The sequence below is a fragment of the Malurus melanocephalus genome, unplaced genomic scaffold (genome assembly GCF_030028575.1).
Source record: "Malurus melanocephalus ecotype Western Australia unplaced genomic scaffold, MMel_1.1 scaffold_381, whole genome shotgun sequence".
Classification (NCBI taxonomy): Eukaryota; Metazoa; Chordata; class Aves; order Passeriformes; family Maluridae; genus Malurus; species Malurus melanocephalus.
Window position 1 is genome coordinate 96,881 of NW_026623613.1, and position 18,338 is coordinate 115,218.

The 18,338-nt window shown below is 37.7% G+C and overlaps 1 protein-coding gene across 1 annotated transcript; it reads right to left on the reverse strand.

Moving 5' to 3' along the window:
- Positions 1-3,707: 3,707 nt before the first annotated feature.
- Positions 3,708-18,204, reverse strand: MFSD11 (major facilitator superfamily domain containing 11). The gene is made up of 13 exons (XM_057378944.1): positions 18,035-18,204; positions 16,508-16,563; positions 15,406-15,513; positions 14,888-14,967; positions 14,693-14,789; positions 12,960-13,018; positions 10,669-10,810; positions 9,788-9,828; positions 8,980-9,045; positions 7,292-7,417; positions 6,216-6,390; positions 5,081-5,216; positions 3,708-4,562 (listed from the first exon to the last, which is right to left on the reverse strand). The coding sequence occupies exons 1-13, from the start codon at positions 18,128-18,130 to the stop codon at positions 4,395-4,397; spliced, it is 1,350 nt and encodes a 449-aa protein (XP_057234927.1). The 5' UTR covers positions 18,131-18,204; the 3' UTR covers positions 3,708-4,394.
- Positions 18,205-18,338: the final 134 nt, after the last annotated feature.

Here is an 18,338-nt window from a genome sequence, read left to right on the forward strand (position 1 = left end):
CACTTCCAGATTTACTCTTTATTGCACTTTAGGGATGTTTTCCCCACTCTTACTGGTGCTTCTCCATGGTAGTAACACATCCTTGGAGGTTAAAATTATCAAGGCACCATTCTGAATTCATCCATGAAAATCACAACAGTTTCAATTTTACTTTTGAACCAGTGTGGTCATATCAGAAGGGCAAAGTCCTTGTAAAGCAGCAAACTTCCCGATTCAGCTCCATCTCTTATATTATCCCATTTTCTATTATTTTTGCCTGCATGTTAGACAGGAAGCAAGGAAAACATGGTATTAACTGCTGCTGCCATTCAATTAATATGAGTGAGGCTACAGGGCCACTGGAGGTGTGGATAAAGCCTTCAAAACCACATTTCACTAAGAAAATTAATGGTTGTGATTGTAAGGYTGTGTCTTTACTTACACACTTGCACGATTGGAGTCCAAGGTGGGTATTGTGTCTCCTGGCATGATGCTGAGTATTGTGTTTCCTATTTATACCGACAGCAAAAAAATTAGTGTTTGCCCTAAAATACAGTATTTAGTGTTCTGTTCACACACCCCTCCTCAACAGGGGCACCTCTGTAGCATCAATTACTGGCACTTAGGTTGGAGTCCATAAAACCATMGTTTCTCAGCTGAAGTAAACTTGTGGAATTAAAGAAAATCCAAAGGAATTTGTCTGTTTAACTGGCACCTGGTCCTGAATTTAGGGCCTTCTACACTTCCATTATTTTTCCATATAATCACAGCAAAGCCCACCAGGAAGTTTTCTCTCCAGGATATTTTAAAATGGTCACAAACATTCCAAGAATTTACCAASACAGGATTTCTTGTTTTTCATAACTGTACCACAGGAGGGTTTCTGCTAAGATAGGGACTTTGGTTAAGGGGTTTTGGGGATTTTTTTTTTGATCCCTTATGAGTTTAGCAATACCTGCAGAAAATTATAGATTAGAATTATTTTTAAAAAATTTATATATGGTTTTCTTATCTCAATTTGCTAACATAGATTGTACCTAATGAAATTAACACAACAGAAGTAAAAATACATCATTAATTATGAATCAAGGCTACAGTTGTAGAAATTCTCAGTCCATGCATTCATGTATCAAAATTAAAACCAACTGGTAAGACAAAAATATTGATATGTTTATATGATATTCATTAAAGACTAATTTGTAGCTTCTTTGGCACTCAATTTTACAGAAAATCAGTTTTCATTTCCTCTTTACCATTTGTTTGAAAAGCCTGGGGATGTGATACATCAAGATATCAAACCTTTGTAACACCCTAAAAGAATGAGGGGAAAAAAAAGAGAGAGGACTTTTTAATAAACCAAAGCAACTTAATGTATAATTTTGCTTATAAAGATAAAATTTCTAATATAAAACAAACCCACAGATAAAGCAAAAGCCTTTTTTTTCTAATCTCACTTAATTTAACAGTGAGCTCCCAATTCAGATTAACATGAAATTGTTCAAAGGCCACTGAGGTGAAATGAAGAGGGTGCAGCCTCATGGTTGGTAAACTGATAATTAAACACTGAGATTAAGAGATGGAATCATAAATGGATGTCAGTGTTGTTATTCTTTATACTGCTACACCAAAATTTTCAACCAAACTCACAACTGGGRGTATTTGGGAGGATTTTTCACCTCTTGGCAAATCAAAGAAACATGAGTAAGTGAAAAGCAATCATATGTTAGYAGCAGCCTGAATAACTGAGGTCTCTCTCTTCAGATCAAATGTCAAAAGCAATGCTTATATAGTTAATAGTAAAAAAGAAGAGCTGCCCATGATGCAGCTTTGAAAATGTCATGATTTCTTGTAAAATTTGTCACAGAGCAATAACACTTCCCTTTAATGACCTATAAATAGTTCTGAGCAGCCTTCTAAGATTATCTGATGCTGAGTCAGACCAAAAAGAGAAAAAGAAAAAAAAGTAAAGCATCAGATTCACAGAGGTACTGAAAATCCACAAGACMTTGTTCATTAGTGTCCCTCTAAGTTGGTTTCAAAATGCTTTTGCAAACTACATAACCTTGGCAATTCTCTTTAATTTCTAATAAAATAGTTCATATAATTCTTATATGGCAAATGAACATCACAGAAGTTGATCATTAAAAGGGATCAATTTAAAAAGCAACCTCATAAGAGCCATAACCCACTTAAATGACATTGTGTAAAAAGCACTTATAAGTTACTCATCATCACAAGACCTAAGAATAATTCTTCCCCCAAATATACTGTAAGACAAAACTGTTCCTTGTGAACCTTCATGTCTTGCTGTGGAGGGAAGAACAGGTTCCAGAAAGAGTTTGTAGGAAAAAAAATTCAGTAATTCCCCATCTGAAAAGCTCTTTATCCCTTTTGGTACTCTGAAGAAAATATAAGTGTGTAGGAACATGAGAATTTTAATCACTGGAAGCATCCTTTAATCTACACCTTTGTAGTGCCTAGTATATAAAAATAGTGTGCTTGAAATTGCAGGCTACCAGGAGTGGGTGAGAGAGAGGCTTTGCAGTGCTGCTGGTCYCATTAATCACATATTGATTGAACACTGAATGCTTTCTCAGGCTGCCTGACAAATTGGAATGGCTTCAGTAACCCCTCACTCAAATCCATGTTCTGCCTCATTCTCTTTAACATCATTCATTCAATCTCCTGGGAYTTCTCTCTCCTGGTTGTCCTCCCAGATTTCTCTGCTTGCTGGATGTTCAGGTGCCCTCTCATCCCCCCATTAACACCTCGCTGATCTCACAGCAAAAGCCTGCCGTGAATTTAAAAATCCCTTTGTAGAAAGATCCCCTTCGGCTGTTCTGCTGTGCTCCACGGGAGTTGTGACTGCTCTTGGAGAGCAAAAGTGACAGCAAATGTCACAGGAGATGCCATCCTCTGTGCCCAGGGTTAACCTTGGGAGCACCTACACGGTTACAACACGTGGGAGCCACTGACGTGTAACCAGCAGAGGTTTATTTAACTTGTCTTTAGAGGTAAGACATTAACATTCTGACTGTGCATAAAAAAAAGGTTGGTGAACGCTACTTTTCTAAAAATAGTTCCATGGAGTGTCTAAAAMCACCTTCTCAGTGTTCCACTCCTGCTCTTTGCCCACCCCACAAACACAACTGCAAGTGCTTCAGAGTTGTGTAGGCAGATAAAGYCAAGGTGAGCTGCACTCACTGCCTGTTATATCATCTATAACAGCTCTGGATTAAAATTTAGGTWCTATGCTAGTAACCTTGCTTTCATATTTGGTGGAGTAAGATTACAGTAYAATTTCCCCAAGCTAGACTGAACARAACACCTCAGGACAAGTGTTTCAGGTTATGCAAMAGAATGAACACTGCAATATTATTGTGACAGTTCATATTCTGAGGCCATTTGTAATTTTTAAAGTTAYTTTAGTGYTCCTATCACAGAYTTTCATCATTTTATGATGAAAATRCCATTGAAMTSAAAAGAACTATTTGGGATTCTGGGAGGGAAGCCATGGATTATGGTCCTCTGTGGATTATGGTTCTTCATACAGCACTACCCTGAGGAAGTTCCAGCACTTTTCCCAACACAGTTCAATTCTGAGATGCTGAGGCAGAGGCTGTTTTCCATCATCAATATTTCACAGACCTTGGGATTCCATCCTTAAGYTGGCCAAGGGTGATTTCTTCAAATTCTTGTCAAATCTTTCATGTCACACTACAACCTGATTGACTTCCGTACAAAAAAATTAAAACCACCAAAACCAAAAAAGCCCAAAACAGAAGAAAAAACAAACAAAACCCCTCATGGATCTGACAACCTAGGCACATGAAACAGATTAATAAACAAATGGCTGGGAAGCAAGGAGCTGAGCAATACAGAATAAGGCAACATTTCCCAAGAAATACTTCCTTACATCTAATTGTTGAAAAATTCAATGCCAAATTGATTTCTCAGCTGTGCAGACACAATCTGCAATATAATCTACCTTATAAAAATATCACTTATTCAATACAGGAATCCAAATGTCTGCAGAACTAGAATATAGGAAAAATAATTTAAGGGACAAAAACCCCAAAGTAATTCTGCAATGCATGGTAGAGCAAAATTAGGCAATTACATTCTGAAAGGGACAACTCAGAAGAGAATTGCTCAATACATGGATCCCGACATTCCCTTCCATTTCCAATACCAGATTTTTAACAACACATACACCCCATTCAGGTGATCAAAGCAAGGAAAAAAAAGCCTTTCAAATGTGGCATTTTTTTYCTCTTGTTTCACATTCAGTTGGACTGAAGTAGCAGCTTCCTTCATCTCAARCTCCGCAGCAACTCGACCTCTTTCACCTTTTTATACTTCCCAAAAATCATGCCTGCACTGTTCCTGCAGTGAGAGCAGGCCTGGCACAGGGATCAAATGCTGCTGTAGTCTGAGCCCCGAGCAGCAAGAGCTGCTGCTGCTCCCCACTCCACCGTGAAGAAGGTGATTGTTCCAAAAAAGCCCACGATCACCATGATCAGGAGCTGCCACTGCAGGAGGAAGTAGTTGCTGTAGAAATAGGCGACTGCAGCACAGATGGACTGAGAGGAAAAACAAAGTGAAAAGATTATCAGTGGAGATTTCCAGGCTGGTGCTACTACAGAAGGATTATCCAGCTGACACAGACACAGTTTAATATGAAGCTCTCAGAATGCTTTTGTAGTAGACAGACAATCTTGAGGCTTCATTATACCTCAACATATGTTTTGGCGTGTCCCACAACAGATTTAGTTTTTTCTTGTTATTTAAACACATTTAAACTGTAGAAAATGAACACCAAACTCCAAAGTGTTTGTAGCATTGCAAGCTGGTATTTCAAACTGGTAAAAACACTACTAAAATCTCTGCTAATTCAAACCACCATGTCTAGAAACAACACAGACAAAGCTTCAAGATCACAGCCCAGGAAACTGTTTCCAGGGTCACAAAAATATTTTATATCAAAACTCAGGATAAAATATTTTACAGAACCATTTTTCTCTCCTCATTAAAAAGCCCAACCCAGCAATTCAGTAACATCCCAACAGTTCTACCTGCAAAAGGCTGCATTAGGTAATACCTGAACAAACTTGAAGATGGCAAAGGCAGGAGCACTGTCCTCTGAATAGAGGAATCCCAAAATACTGAGGAGCTGGGTGTTGAAGCAACTGTCCCCGAGCCCCAGCAGGAAGCTGCAGAGCATGGCCACCTCTTTGCTGAAGGAGAAAGTAATTACAATTTAAAAGCCATTCATTCAAACAACTCACAGATCTATAAACTATTTCTGGCAGACTTATTTGGAAAGTGAGAATGGAAGAAAGTTATCACACTTTTAATTTCACTAGAAAAGAAATGGGAATGCCTGGCTTGGCAAAAAGAGTAGTTTCATCTGCTTTAATTTCTTGAATGCCAAGACTTCTGTTATTGTTACCTGCGGTCAATTCTACACTGAATTAGATCACCAAAATAACTCATTTTGCTGCTTGGAGCCACAAAGCCCACACAGCAGTGATTAAAAGCTGAGGCACAAGGTGAGCTCACAAAATCGACAAGAATATTAGTGAAATACCAATTCATTTTGCAGAAAAATACTCCAGCTAAGACCAGTCACCTGCACAGGCACAAATGCTTAGAATTGCAAGTTAGCAGCTGGGTCTGCAAAACTGACAATACAGGATTTTCACACAAATCAACAAAAATACACACCAAAAAAAAGTTGTAATGATGAGATAAGAAAGCTTTCTACAYTCCTCCCCCAAACACTGAGTGCTAGAAGGGACAGGCTGCAGTTAGACCGAGTGGAATTTGACAATAAGCACTGGAAGACTTTGGAAATCAGTGCAACAGGGCAAAGCTGGTTCTCCCTGATGTAAAACTGAGCCCAAGACTGTTTTAAAATAAAATTGAATTCTTCACACCTACTACAATAGTGCTGGTCTTGCTATTGTGCTACATGTCAGAAACATCAGTTGTCAAGTGACACAACTGCTATTATTCATCCCCAGGCTTTTTATTCTTACACCATTCAAGTTACTAAATTGGGTGCACACTGGTGGAATAGCTACCTTTAACAAAAACAGAATTCCTGAAAGCTTTTTCTGGGGAGTTAGTCACTACACAGAAAAAAATCTTCAAGGAATTTTTTGTAGAGGAACAAGCTGTTTATATGCACCCTGAGTTACAGCAACCAAGAAATGGAAAAAAATCTCACATACCTTGGAATCATATAAGCAACTTGATCTGTTCCTTCCATGGGAGCAATGGGGGCATCATTTGGCATGTTGAAAAARATTAAATAAAAGGCTATGAAGTGGACAAAGATGCCCAGCATCACCACTGGGTTCCTGCCAGAGCGACTCTTCTTGCTCAGCAAGCCAAAGATTCCTCCACCTGCAGGAGCAGGAAAGAGGAGGGAATTGAACCAGAAGTGAAGATTGAAAAAACTGACAATTTAAATTATAAAGGTCTCCATRCTGGATAACAAAGACTGACTGACATGTAAACAGCCCCAAGGAGTTTGCAGGAAAATGGGGCAGGAGATTGATCAGATGGTTGCTGATAAAGACATTTCACCTCTAGCAAGTATTTAACCAGCAGCCAGTTTCCTTCAGAATCGAAACAGCACTAAGTGAAAATGGACAGCCTTGTGCTCAGCTCTTAATTGCAAAAACATGCAATTCAATGSATCTGAGCTGCTAATGAACAGTGGGGTTTTTTTTGAAACACCACAGTGCTTGAGTCTACAGAAAAGGAACAGTATTTACTCAATGAACATTACCTGTATCCAAATTTATTCAAATATCACATCTCATTTAACACAGACAAACTTTTTAAAGAAAGAAATCCTTAGTGTAAGCATTTATTCAAAAATTAAAAAATTATATCACTCAAGAAGCAGTATTAATGCAAACATAATACTGCTTCCAAATAGCATTTGAAATAGCAAAATGGTGTCAATTCCCTAATAATTGCAGCCCAGTGTTTCTCACTTTTTTAAGTGAGAATTTTACAATTTTAAGTCTTGCGTATTCTCCACATTAATCCATAGAGAATGCAGAATATTAGAGTTCATAGGCATCAGATGTTGGTCCACATACACTTGACAGAGTGTAAGGTAAAATTCAGAGTGCAGTAAGGAACCACAGTGCCAGTTATATTGCTACTAGTTCGCTTTTTATTCACATAATCATTCCTGGAAGTTCAAAACACCCTATTGAGTTAATTTTTTTTTATTTTTATTTTTTTTAAGAACTATATCACCCTAATCAAAAGGTAGCAAATTTAGACTCACCCAAGATTTCTCCAACACCAATAAAAATACCAGAGAGACCAATCAGGCTTTTCTCTTCACTGCCAAACCTATTCACAGCACCAATGCATGTTCCATACACTCCAGAAAAGAATGTTAACACCAAACCTTGGAAGGAAACCAAACAATTGATRGATTAACTTAGTCCCTGCATCCCCAAATAGCAATAAGCAGCTAAGAATCCTAAAATTCTATACATACATAATGAATTTAAACTGAGAAAGAACTGCTCCTATTTGTTTAAAATCCTTCWTTCTTTCTATTGCCATTAGTGAGGGAAGATGACACCACTGAGTCCAGCTAACACAACCATCACCATAAAAATACCAACTCAATTAAAAGTGTATTTAAAACAATGCAAAATGTTATGCCTAAATAGAGAAAAACAGTTCAAAAGAAAACTTTCTAACCTCTATAATTTTACTTTTGCTACAGCCAGACTCTGGTACAACACATCCTGGCCTGTCTGAACTGCATGGCATCAAAAAGAGGGGTGCACTCGGAGCATCTTAACCTGACCAGAAATTTGGGAATAAAAGCCCTTGCTGGCCTTATGGAATTTTCTGCTTCCCTTCTACATAAAATGGCAACACCGACCCAGATCCAGAAGATGGCAGCAGATATTTTTTTCCCCAGCCTGGACTGACTGATTTTTATGCCACCTGTAAACCCAAATTTCAGGAAATTCAATCAAAACCTGACTGACTTCCTTGCCTTGTTATGTTGCCCCACATTCCCACTGCACTAAACCTGTAAGGGGAATTCAGGTGAGTTAATCTGGATTAACACAACACTTCAGTGGCTGTGAAGAAACTCAGATTAGTGGCTGAAATAACCCAGCTCCAGAGTTACTGTTGCTATTTATCTATTCTATWGCTCACTGTAAACTGCAGTGTTTATATTTTGTTCACATTTAAGTTTTTCTTTTCACCTAACATTAATTTTCCATAACAGTGACTCAGAGCTTAGGTACTGAAAGTGCATTTATTWAAAAAAAACAAAAAAAAMCTAATTTGATCAKGAASAAAATTACATCTGAATCCAAATAAAGAGCAAGAAACACTACCAAAAAATTTTCAAGGATTTTATAGTATTTTTTGTGGAAGAATCATTTATATGGCAAAAATGCATTTTCATTTTACAACTCATACACCAAGGATGGCAGACCAAGTTTAACTAAAAGTTGCTAAAAAGAATGAGAACTCTTGCCACAGCAAATACTAATGATAAAAACAGTTGAAAATGGCTAAGCTTGTTCCCAATAGAACCAAGACAAAAATGAAGAGCATTAGGAATCTCTAATGAAAGTGTGATGTACAAACATTTAATTCAAATGCAATACAACTGCATTAAACAATCTACAAATTATTGATAGTGTAATATCATATCCCATAAAAGCCAGGTGTGTAAATTTTGCCTAGCCCTCACTTTGGGACTCAGAACTTTACTAAACCAGCACCTGCAGATTTAGGTGCACCCTCCTCCCATAGAAAAACACTTCCCAGGACAGAGAAATGTCATGAGCAAACCAAAATTAATTAAAATAGCCAACTACTATTTGGAGAGATAGGGCTTAAAATTCCAGTTTGGGGTTAAAATTACAATTTGGGGTTAAAATCCCAAGCAATGCCCTGGCACTACTCCATGGTGAAACTCTGCTGGTTTCATACCTGTATAGGCTGTTGTAACACTGAGAAGCATCATCTCTTTGGTGAAGCTCAGTGTAATAGATTTTTCTGTAAARAAATAGTAAAGACAATTACTAAAACTTCTGATAATACCACTCAAATAATCTACACTTACTTTTGCTCTTTGCTTAAAGCAAACATTAAAATTATATGAACTGTATAATAAAGCTTTATTTACCATTTATTATAGCAGAGTGCTAAATAAACCAACCCCAGCCTCCAACCTAGAAGAAATGTGCCATCCAAACATAACTTTTTGTAAGAAACACAATGGTGGAAATGTTGAAGGGGAGATACATTGTTTTCAATTTTCTGCTCACTGTATTTTTGTACTCTCAGTTCATGGCAATTGCCTCCTGAAAGGATAAATGAATTTTCCATGAAGATCCCCACATTCTCCAAACAAACTTAACAGTCTCAGGCAGAACACACCAAAGGAAACTGCAGATGCTTCAGCTCTAAATTGTTAACTGGTATCAACTGGTGACAAAATCAAACAACATGTAACTTCTTTTTATCTTGTTGTTTGTTGAGTTTTATTTTTCAATCTCACTGTGGCTTTCCCAAGTTGTAACCTGCTCCTTCTGTGCTCCTCTGTACAAGGAAGCTGTTGCAAAGCAGTTTGGATCTGAAACCACATCAAAGGAGGAACACTCTGAGTCTGTCCTGGACTACACAGGTCTGTGGCTGAAGTGTTTTGTACATGATCACATCACCAGCACAAACACAGAGAGGTGGACAGGAGGTGCCAGGGTTTGCTGAAGCAACTCTTTTGTGAAATTGTACTTACTGAAGGCAGCCACTGCTCTCATCATTTTGTTTCCTGCAGACCTGGGTAAACAAATCACTTGGTCAAAATGAACAAAGAACAACCACACTCTATTGCTGTGCTGGAAGGCACCTATTGCTGTGCTGGAAGGCACCTTCATTTTTCAAAGCTTCTGTACATTTTGTAGCCCAGCATTATATGCTGGGATAGGCCAATGTATTTTTAGAAGTTTCTGAGATCTAAAGCAACCACAAAATTTATTTGCTGTCTGCACTAGTGAATGCCTGCTTAACAGAATCTTTCTTCTGAACATTTTTAGCTTTTGACATTTTTTCCACAGGCATACTCACCGAGGCTTTTCTAACATTTTCATTCTTCTTTAAATAAAGCAAAAATATTCAAGCTGATGCCTCAGGCAAAAGTGCATTGAATCTGTGTAACTGTGCATTTCTAATGTATTTATCAGGGTGGCATATATATTTAGAGATGATAGGAACAACATGTTCCAGTTTGTAAAACAACCCATAAAACCTATAAAACTTTCTGCTTATTCCAGCCTTTTAACTYGGCTGATGAGGGCAGGATAAAGCATAAAGTTGTTTAGCAATAATCAGTGGAAAAGAGGTGAAGGGTATCTTTTACAAGRTACTTGTTTATCAAAGGAAAAACTTCATGAGCAGTACTGCACTTCACCCTTGAGAATATGCCATATCAAGAACATTATTTCTCATATATTCTCATTATTAAAATACAGGCATTTTCTATTAAATCTGTGAATCCCACAGGTTGTTGATAACATTYATGTTTCCAGCACAGAAGGGAAGTGAATGCACAATGCTCCTCTGCGGAGCAGGAGCACAAATGAGAAGATGTGACAACATGTTATTGCCATCAACACTTACGAGCTCTCCCCCAGGATTTCGTTAGTGGAATCATCATCCCCTGGAGCTTTTGTGTCCTCTTGTTTCCTAATCAGAAAGAACAGAACTGTGCCCACAAGACTGATAACAGTCAGAGCAATGAAGACAGTTCTGCGATCGCTCTCTGTGGAAAAAYAAACAAGAGCCATAACCAGATGTGCAGAAGCGATTCAAACCAATCCAGCTACCTTCAAACATCTAACACAGACATACTAATGTTCAACACACACTAATTTTCTAGCTTACCTTYCACATGGAGCTGCTGGCAAACTCCTGTCTCAGTTTTATGGTGCTAATTAAATATCGGCAAATTAAAGAGGGTCCCTCGCATTTTCTGCCATGCAAAGGCTCTGACCAAGGGAGCAGCCAATTAAAGGAAGTGCATAAATTATTAGCAGAAGAAAGTACATCTTTGAAGACTTACATCATTCAGAGTGGACATAAACTGCCCCAAACCCCTTGAAATTTCTAAAAGAAGCTCTGGACCAGCATCAGAAGCATAAGCACCATGGCATTATAAACTGTAGGTTTGGAAACTACAAAAGCACTAAAGCCACCAAAACCTCAGGAACTGTCACAGCAGCTGGAGGGGGAGAACTGTGCTAAACAAGTTGGTTACTGCAGCAGGGCACAGACACAGCTAATACAAAAGTCACTGCCAATTACCAATATTAAGCAGRGAAAAAAGCCAGTAGCAGCAAATATTTGTGACTGAGCTAATGCATGATCCTGAAGATAATATCTATATTTACTTCCCCTTTAGCTTAACAGCAAATGCAAACTTGTTCTAAAAATAATTTGTGCATGATCACAGATCCAAAAAGAGAAAGTGTGCTTCACACCTTGAAATGCCAGTAATATTTTTACATGGATAGAAAAAAAATGTTTTTTAAATGTTGTTAAAGCTTTTCATATATATTTTTTTAATAGAGAGAATCTCAAGACATGTAAAGATAGAGAAAAATGTAACAGCAGAACTGCCTCATAGTCAATTGCCCTATTCTATGGTTAGCAGAGCAGTGAAATTTGGAATGCACAGAATTTCAGACCCCCAGGTTCAAAGTGTCTCCAGGACTTCCAATAACACTGAAACCTTTGTTTCACAGGTGAGGGGATGCAGAAGATGACCTTTAAAACTTGACCAGTGTTTCATTACCAAATCTGTGTCTGTGGAGAAACCAAAACAATTGATCTAACAGAAAGAAGTGGATTGTTCTTTCTGTTCTGTTATTTCTGAAGCCTGATAATTATCATTTAAAAGTCAAGATCTTATTCCTGATTGACTAGAGCAGAATTATCCTCATCTGTTAAAGATTAGAAGAATTGACCATTCTAGYAGATATTCCACTTTAGGACTAAATAAGGAAAATTATCAGTCATTATAGAACAGGAAAATCAAACTTACTTGTTTACAGAACATTGATTTCCCAACAATGCTCATTTTTGGTTATTAAAATCTATTTTCACCATTGCATTTATCTTAGTGAATACCCCCATACTTTGCCCGGTTTAAGCAGCTGACAAAGAAATCTTTGCTTCCAAAACAGGGTCTCAACCACTATCCCGCTTTAGGACATTAATAAAATCCACTGTTCTCCAATTCCTCATCTTTGCCAATGTCAGATGGAAAAAACTACAGTATTAATTACAATCCCATCTGGAATTTGTCTTCATAAAGTGAGGAAGAGCAAGTTCTTTCTCTGCTCTTCCAGCAGTGCTGCCCCATCTCAGCCTCTGCCTCCTACACTGCTTTGTGTCAGCACAATGATCAGTGCAGCMATGAAGTCCACTGGGATGGTTTTCCTTTCTTTTCCTTTATTTCATAGCTTAATCCATCTCCAATATGATTTAGGAGGACACTCTGCACCAGGAGCTTATTTTGGAATAGCATTGTGTGTATAATATTACACACACAGCCGGAATACCTTCTTCCCAGACACGTGTATTTTGTCTACACAGGGAAAATCCCAGAGCAGCTGCTATGGAAAATCTTATTCCTAAATCAGCATTCTGAAGAATTCCACAGACAATRCCCTAAAAGAAGGTACTCAAAGTGCATTGCATAAAGGAAAACATCACACATAATACAAGGACTGTGAGTACCATGAAACACTGAATCAAAATCACACTTTAAGAAGAGACCACCTACAATAAATTGGGCAAAAAATAGTCTGCTATTGTATAAGCTTCCTGCCACTTTTGAGCTCATTATTTCATCTGTTTATTCATGCTACTATATGTAAAGGTTGGGCATATAAACAAGCAGGACTCACCTGATATGTGAGTTTTTCCTTGCCAAGCAAAGTATATATACAGATTTCCAAAAAACAAGCTGTAAATAAAAAGGACAAAGGTCAAAAATGCATTCTAAGAAAAAAAATAGGGTTGKTGCATCACTGTACTATTCTATGAAAGAAAAAGTCCCAAGGCTGTACAATTGTGAAAGAAATAAAGACACGAGAGACTCTCCATGCCAGCTTCTTCTATATAAAACTTGAAACAAATTTGGAGATTCTGCCCCATAATGTTCGCTATTCATTTTCATCAATCAAGACACRAGGTGGTGGCAAAAATGAGGAAATCTGCATCTAAGTTGCTTCTRTTTTTGGAAGGGTATGGGTTAGAAAGCTCACATATTTATGGAGGTGATTTTGTAATACTTCCTTTGCGGGGTCATGTGCCTTGTCTGAAGCATTGCTTCAGTTCAGTGAAATTGTRTCCCCCTAACTACTATTTTCCAAAATACAGTTACTCTGAATGAGTGATTTAAAACTGTTTTACTGTTAMTTTTCCTCATATTAAGCCATGCATTTTACTCGCTGTAAAACACAAAATTAGTTGTGTTTGCGGGAACGGCTACTCTGATAACATACTGAGGTATAAATTCTGGAACTGAAAACTTTAGAAACAAAAATATACCCCTGGTGCAGGCTGATGTTCTCCCAATCCAGGATCCCATCCCCACAGCAGCATTAGCAATGCAGGCTCAGCACCCTGAGCATTTCTGCAATTCATTCCCCTGATTATTTCCCAATATTCAGAATTGCTGCATTAGAGATAAAAGGGATCTCCCTTCAGGAACCATTTTTGGACCCATCTCCCATGAATTCGTTTGATTCTTTTTTGACCTTGCTAACACAATCCAACTCYACACTCCCCTGTGATTGCAAATTCCAGAAATTTAACCACCCACAGTACAAAGCACTTTATCTATTCTAAACCAGTCCTCTTCAGTCTCACCAAATGACCCAAGTTCCAGCACAGCAGCACTCTGTGAGCCACAGTTCCACACTCAGCTCAGTTGCTGCCCTCATGTTTGGGTAACACATAGGTCTAATCCTCCTCAGCTGCTGCTGCTCCAYAGGAATGAGCCCCAACCTTTTCAATCTCTCTTCAATCCATCAGCTCTATCTTCTTGCATAATTGTATTATTTTTCTCTATATCTTAATTGCATTACACTCTCATGAGACGCATAACTATTCCTGCACAAAGTACTTAATGGCCACAACACAGCATCCACTGCCTTGTTTTCACTGCCCTTCTTGATGAGCCTTTCATTGACTCTTTTAGTCAAGGAGCACTTAGAGTTTAATATCAGARAGCCATCAACAACAAGTACAAGATTTCTTTTCTGGCTTCTGATTGCCAGGGGCATCTTCAGTATCTTCACTCTGGTGGCAAAAATCAGCTTCTTCCTCAGTAAAAGGCATAAACTGGCATAGCCTCCACAATCAGCAAGATTGCAGTTACATCCCTTAATGCTCCCCTAACAGAAATGCATCTTTTTAGCACCTCAAGAGCAGAGATAGYAATATCCAACTTTCTTTTATGCCCTGTTCTGTAATGCACAAAGCCAATAAAAATGTTGCTTCCCTCTCTCCCTCCCACTTCACTGACTGCAAGGTACCAGGGGAGTATTTCTGGATGCAATCTTCCCCTTATAAAAAGATGTAAAAAGCAGAATATGTAGACAACCAAAAAGAAATATTATGAAATAAAGCTTACCTGAACTGTAGGAGTGCCCAAAATACTCCACTGTTCCTTCCAATGGTGTTTTCATCAGAATTTACAGTCAAGCAATTTCCCTGGGCTGTCCAGAGGACTGGAACAGACAGAATATATTGCTCAGGAAATAAAAATATTTTAAAGGCATATTCAAATCTCATAAAAAATGTTCAGCAGAGTAAGAACAATCCTTACCAGCAGCTGCAATGCCAATAAACACAGAGGCAGTGTAGAAAGACCATGTAGCAGGTTGGATAAAGACTGCAATGTACAGGCTAGAATAGAACACATCAGTTTATTCAATATTGACTTAAAGTGGACAATGTTCTTTAACAATCAGATCACCTCACTTAGGTGCTTCTAAATGAGCTACTCTCACCTAAGGGATGTTGGAAAACAGGTTAGGTTCTAGGTGAAAAATCTATTTACCCTACTAGCACACAGAGGTTTTTTTTTTTTATATATATAGTCATTAATCTGAGACCATAACCTGAATTCCACAGTCAGCAAAATCTGGAAACGCTGTGGAAAAAAAAACGTGCTGTTTCCAGTAGGCTGAAATACTCTGCAGTTACACATCCGCAGTATCTGTGTGAGATGCTTCTCCCAGCCAGCACAATTTAATGTATGGCACAGGAGCCTTASATGTAAAAAAATAAAAAAGAAAGAAATATTTCAAAGGAAGCAGACAAAAGCTCAAAATTCATACTTACCTATAAAATACACCACTAACAAACATGGAGAATTGAGGTCCTACTATTGCAACCACTGAAGGTGATATAAGATTTGATGCAGACAACACTCCATAAATAATGGACATGCTACAGAAATATAAAACAAAGATGATTAAATACTTAAAATAAAATACAGGCCATCACTGCAACTGATTTAAGAGTGATCAGTGGATTTTGAAATATCCAGTTAAGTACATACATAATTAATCAGCAAAATTTTGATGGTCAAACATTCCCTTACTTTCTTCCGTTCCCTTCACCTATTGCATTCCACGTGGGAAAAGAGGACTGTACAGTGCTCCCTGGAYTGCTGAGCAGAATCCCAAACTACTGCAGCCAATCACATCTTGTAATTTACAGCATGCATTTGTCATACTGCCTGAACAGCAGTTATTGTAGTTTGTGCCCTGTACGTCTAGAGGAGAATGCTCTGGAACTTCATTTATTTATCAGAGAGGTTTTCATCTTCTGACAAACACACTGCAGAAATTTTACAGACATATTTTGTGCCAGTGGGATTTTCAGTTTAAATTAAGACAGTAAACCCTTCAAAGCAGCAGATCAGGTTTTCCTACATGACAGATTAATTTGGCATGCAAAAGGTCCCTGGTCATGCCTGACAGATTTGACTCAGTCAGTGCAACAAAGAGAATGGCTTTCTGTGGCTTTGCTTCYTTCTGACTACTCCTTTCACATTTATGTTGCATTTCCTGGGAGTTRATCCACATCACCTGTCCTACACAAACACAGAGTGTACAATAGCAAACAACCAAGGCCTGAGCTAGCAGTTTGATTTATTTTTAAACTTCCACCTTCTTTGCCTCCAGAAGTAAAATGCTGAGAATGTGATGATGGTGTTTTTTCTCCCTACAAAGAAAACATGCAAACCCGTTATGTTGTTCAACTGGAAAAAATTCAGAGCAGGACTGTGAGAAGCCTGTTTTAAAGTGCTTTAAGTGTGCCAATAAATTGTGAAGTCAGTAGAATACTGCAATCTCTTGAGAGTGTCTCTCTATTGAATGACACTGTAACTAAGTTCACCCTGCAAGGAGCAAAGTAAGAAGAAAATCTGTGTAATTACCTTGTGTAGCCACTGCCATGAAAGTCTGTGTTGTTTAAATTCGTGATAACAGTTTGCTGTGAGGAGAAGATCATATATTGTAATATATTAGAATCTATCTTGTAGTTTGAAAACATGTGCACCGGTTTGAAGTCAGTATCAAATGTCAGAATTACTCATTAATAGACTCTACAAAGTACTTCAAAGAATTTAAAATATTAATTACAACTCACACYACCTCCACAACAAAGATGCAGGAGATACTTGGCAGGAAAACATCTATGTTTGAAGAWGAAATTAGTACTTCATGATTAAGAGATCTTGTAATAGTTCACAAAACTTCTGCTTCACTAAAGACATTCTTATGTAGATAGGTATGACTATCTTAATTTTAAAAGTGGGGGGGGAGGAAAGGAGAAGTTTCAGAATACTCTTAACTTGACCTAACTATGAATCTCTGATAAGAGTTYCCATTCTTTTCAGCTTCTCATTATTTCCCTGTTACTTTTTTTTTTCCCCTTGAATCAGCTTTAGTGATCATGAGACCATGCAGTTAGTTGGACTGGCAGGCAGATCTGACTGAAAGTCTCTTGTAAAGAYTTTTATGACAATTAATTACATGATYSCATGGTCACAAAGTCCAATTCAGTGAGGTGCTGAATCCATTGYAGGATTTCTGAGATTGCTGGGCTCTGCTAAAGTGCTTACATATAGTATCACACTGCACCAGGACTTACAGAAACTACCCCAAGTAGTTATTTCAATAATGCAGAGAAGGAGATTTATTTTTCTGTCTGAACCCAGCAAGGATTTTTCTTGCATGCAAGAAAAGAGCTGTAAGACCTGTGGGCTCCAGAGGGATGTTGAAATCTAACTGCCCTGCAGGCACAGAACTAATATACTGAAAGCAGCTCAGGAAGCAAAAGGGCTAAGCCTGGGAGTAGCAGGAGCCTAAAAATTTAAATAGTAACAGTAAATTTGAATTATGTTGTGCTCAATTTTTGCTCTGCAAAGAGATACTACACAGCAGCACATAACTTCTTCAGCTGGAAGGTGACTTGGCAGTTTAGCAATAGTRGAAGCCTATTTGTCATTTGCTAGCCTCATATTCCCCCTCAATGTCAAGTGTGTTAGATTATGAAAAAATAGTTAATAATAACATGGCTAATAATAACTTAGGCAAATATTTTGAAAGGTACTATACAGAATACAGAATATAGAAAATGTTCAGTGTAATTCAATTGTTCAACACTCCAAGTGTCAAAACAGACACTATCTTAAAGTTCAAACATTTTATAAGATTAATTTTCTACTTTCTAGGTAATCAGGCACAGTTATACATGTAGCCATGCTATCTTAAAGAAATAAGCTGCTTAATTATTTGGTTAAACACATTAATCTTGTTAACACTAAACCAAAAGAAGACAAAATATCAAAGTATCTTACACACTAGAAAATCCTAAATAAAGCAACATTAGAGCACATAAAAGACAACTCAGGATAAATAACTGAGATATAAATGTAGCATGTTTTGAAAGTCACACTTACCGCGATATTTCCACAGGTTTGGAAAGCAGTGAATATAAACATAAATGAGACTCCCAAAATAATGATGTTGAAAAGCTTCTTTCCTTCAGAAGACATYTTGTGTTTTCTTCCCAAGTCCTCAGCTTCAGTCTGGAAAAACTCTTTTTTCTTTTAAAAGTTTCCTCTTAACCTCTGTTAAAAGAAAAAGCAAAAAGAATAAAAGAAAACAAGCTTTGAAAATTATGATTACTTAGGGATACTTATCAGCTGCTAGAAAATATCAATTTATCAAGAATTCTGGTAATTCTTTTACATAATGTGCAAC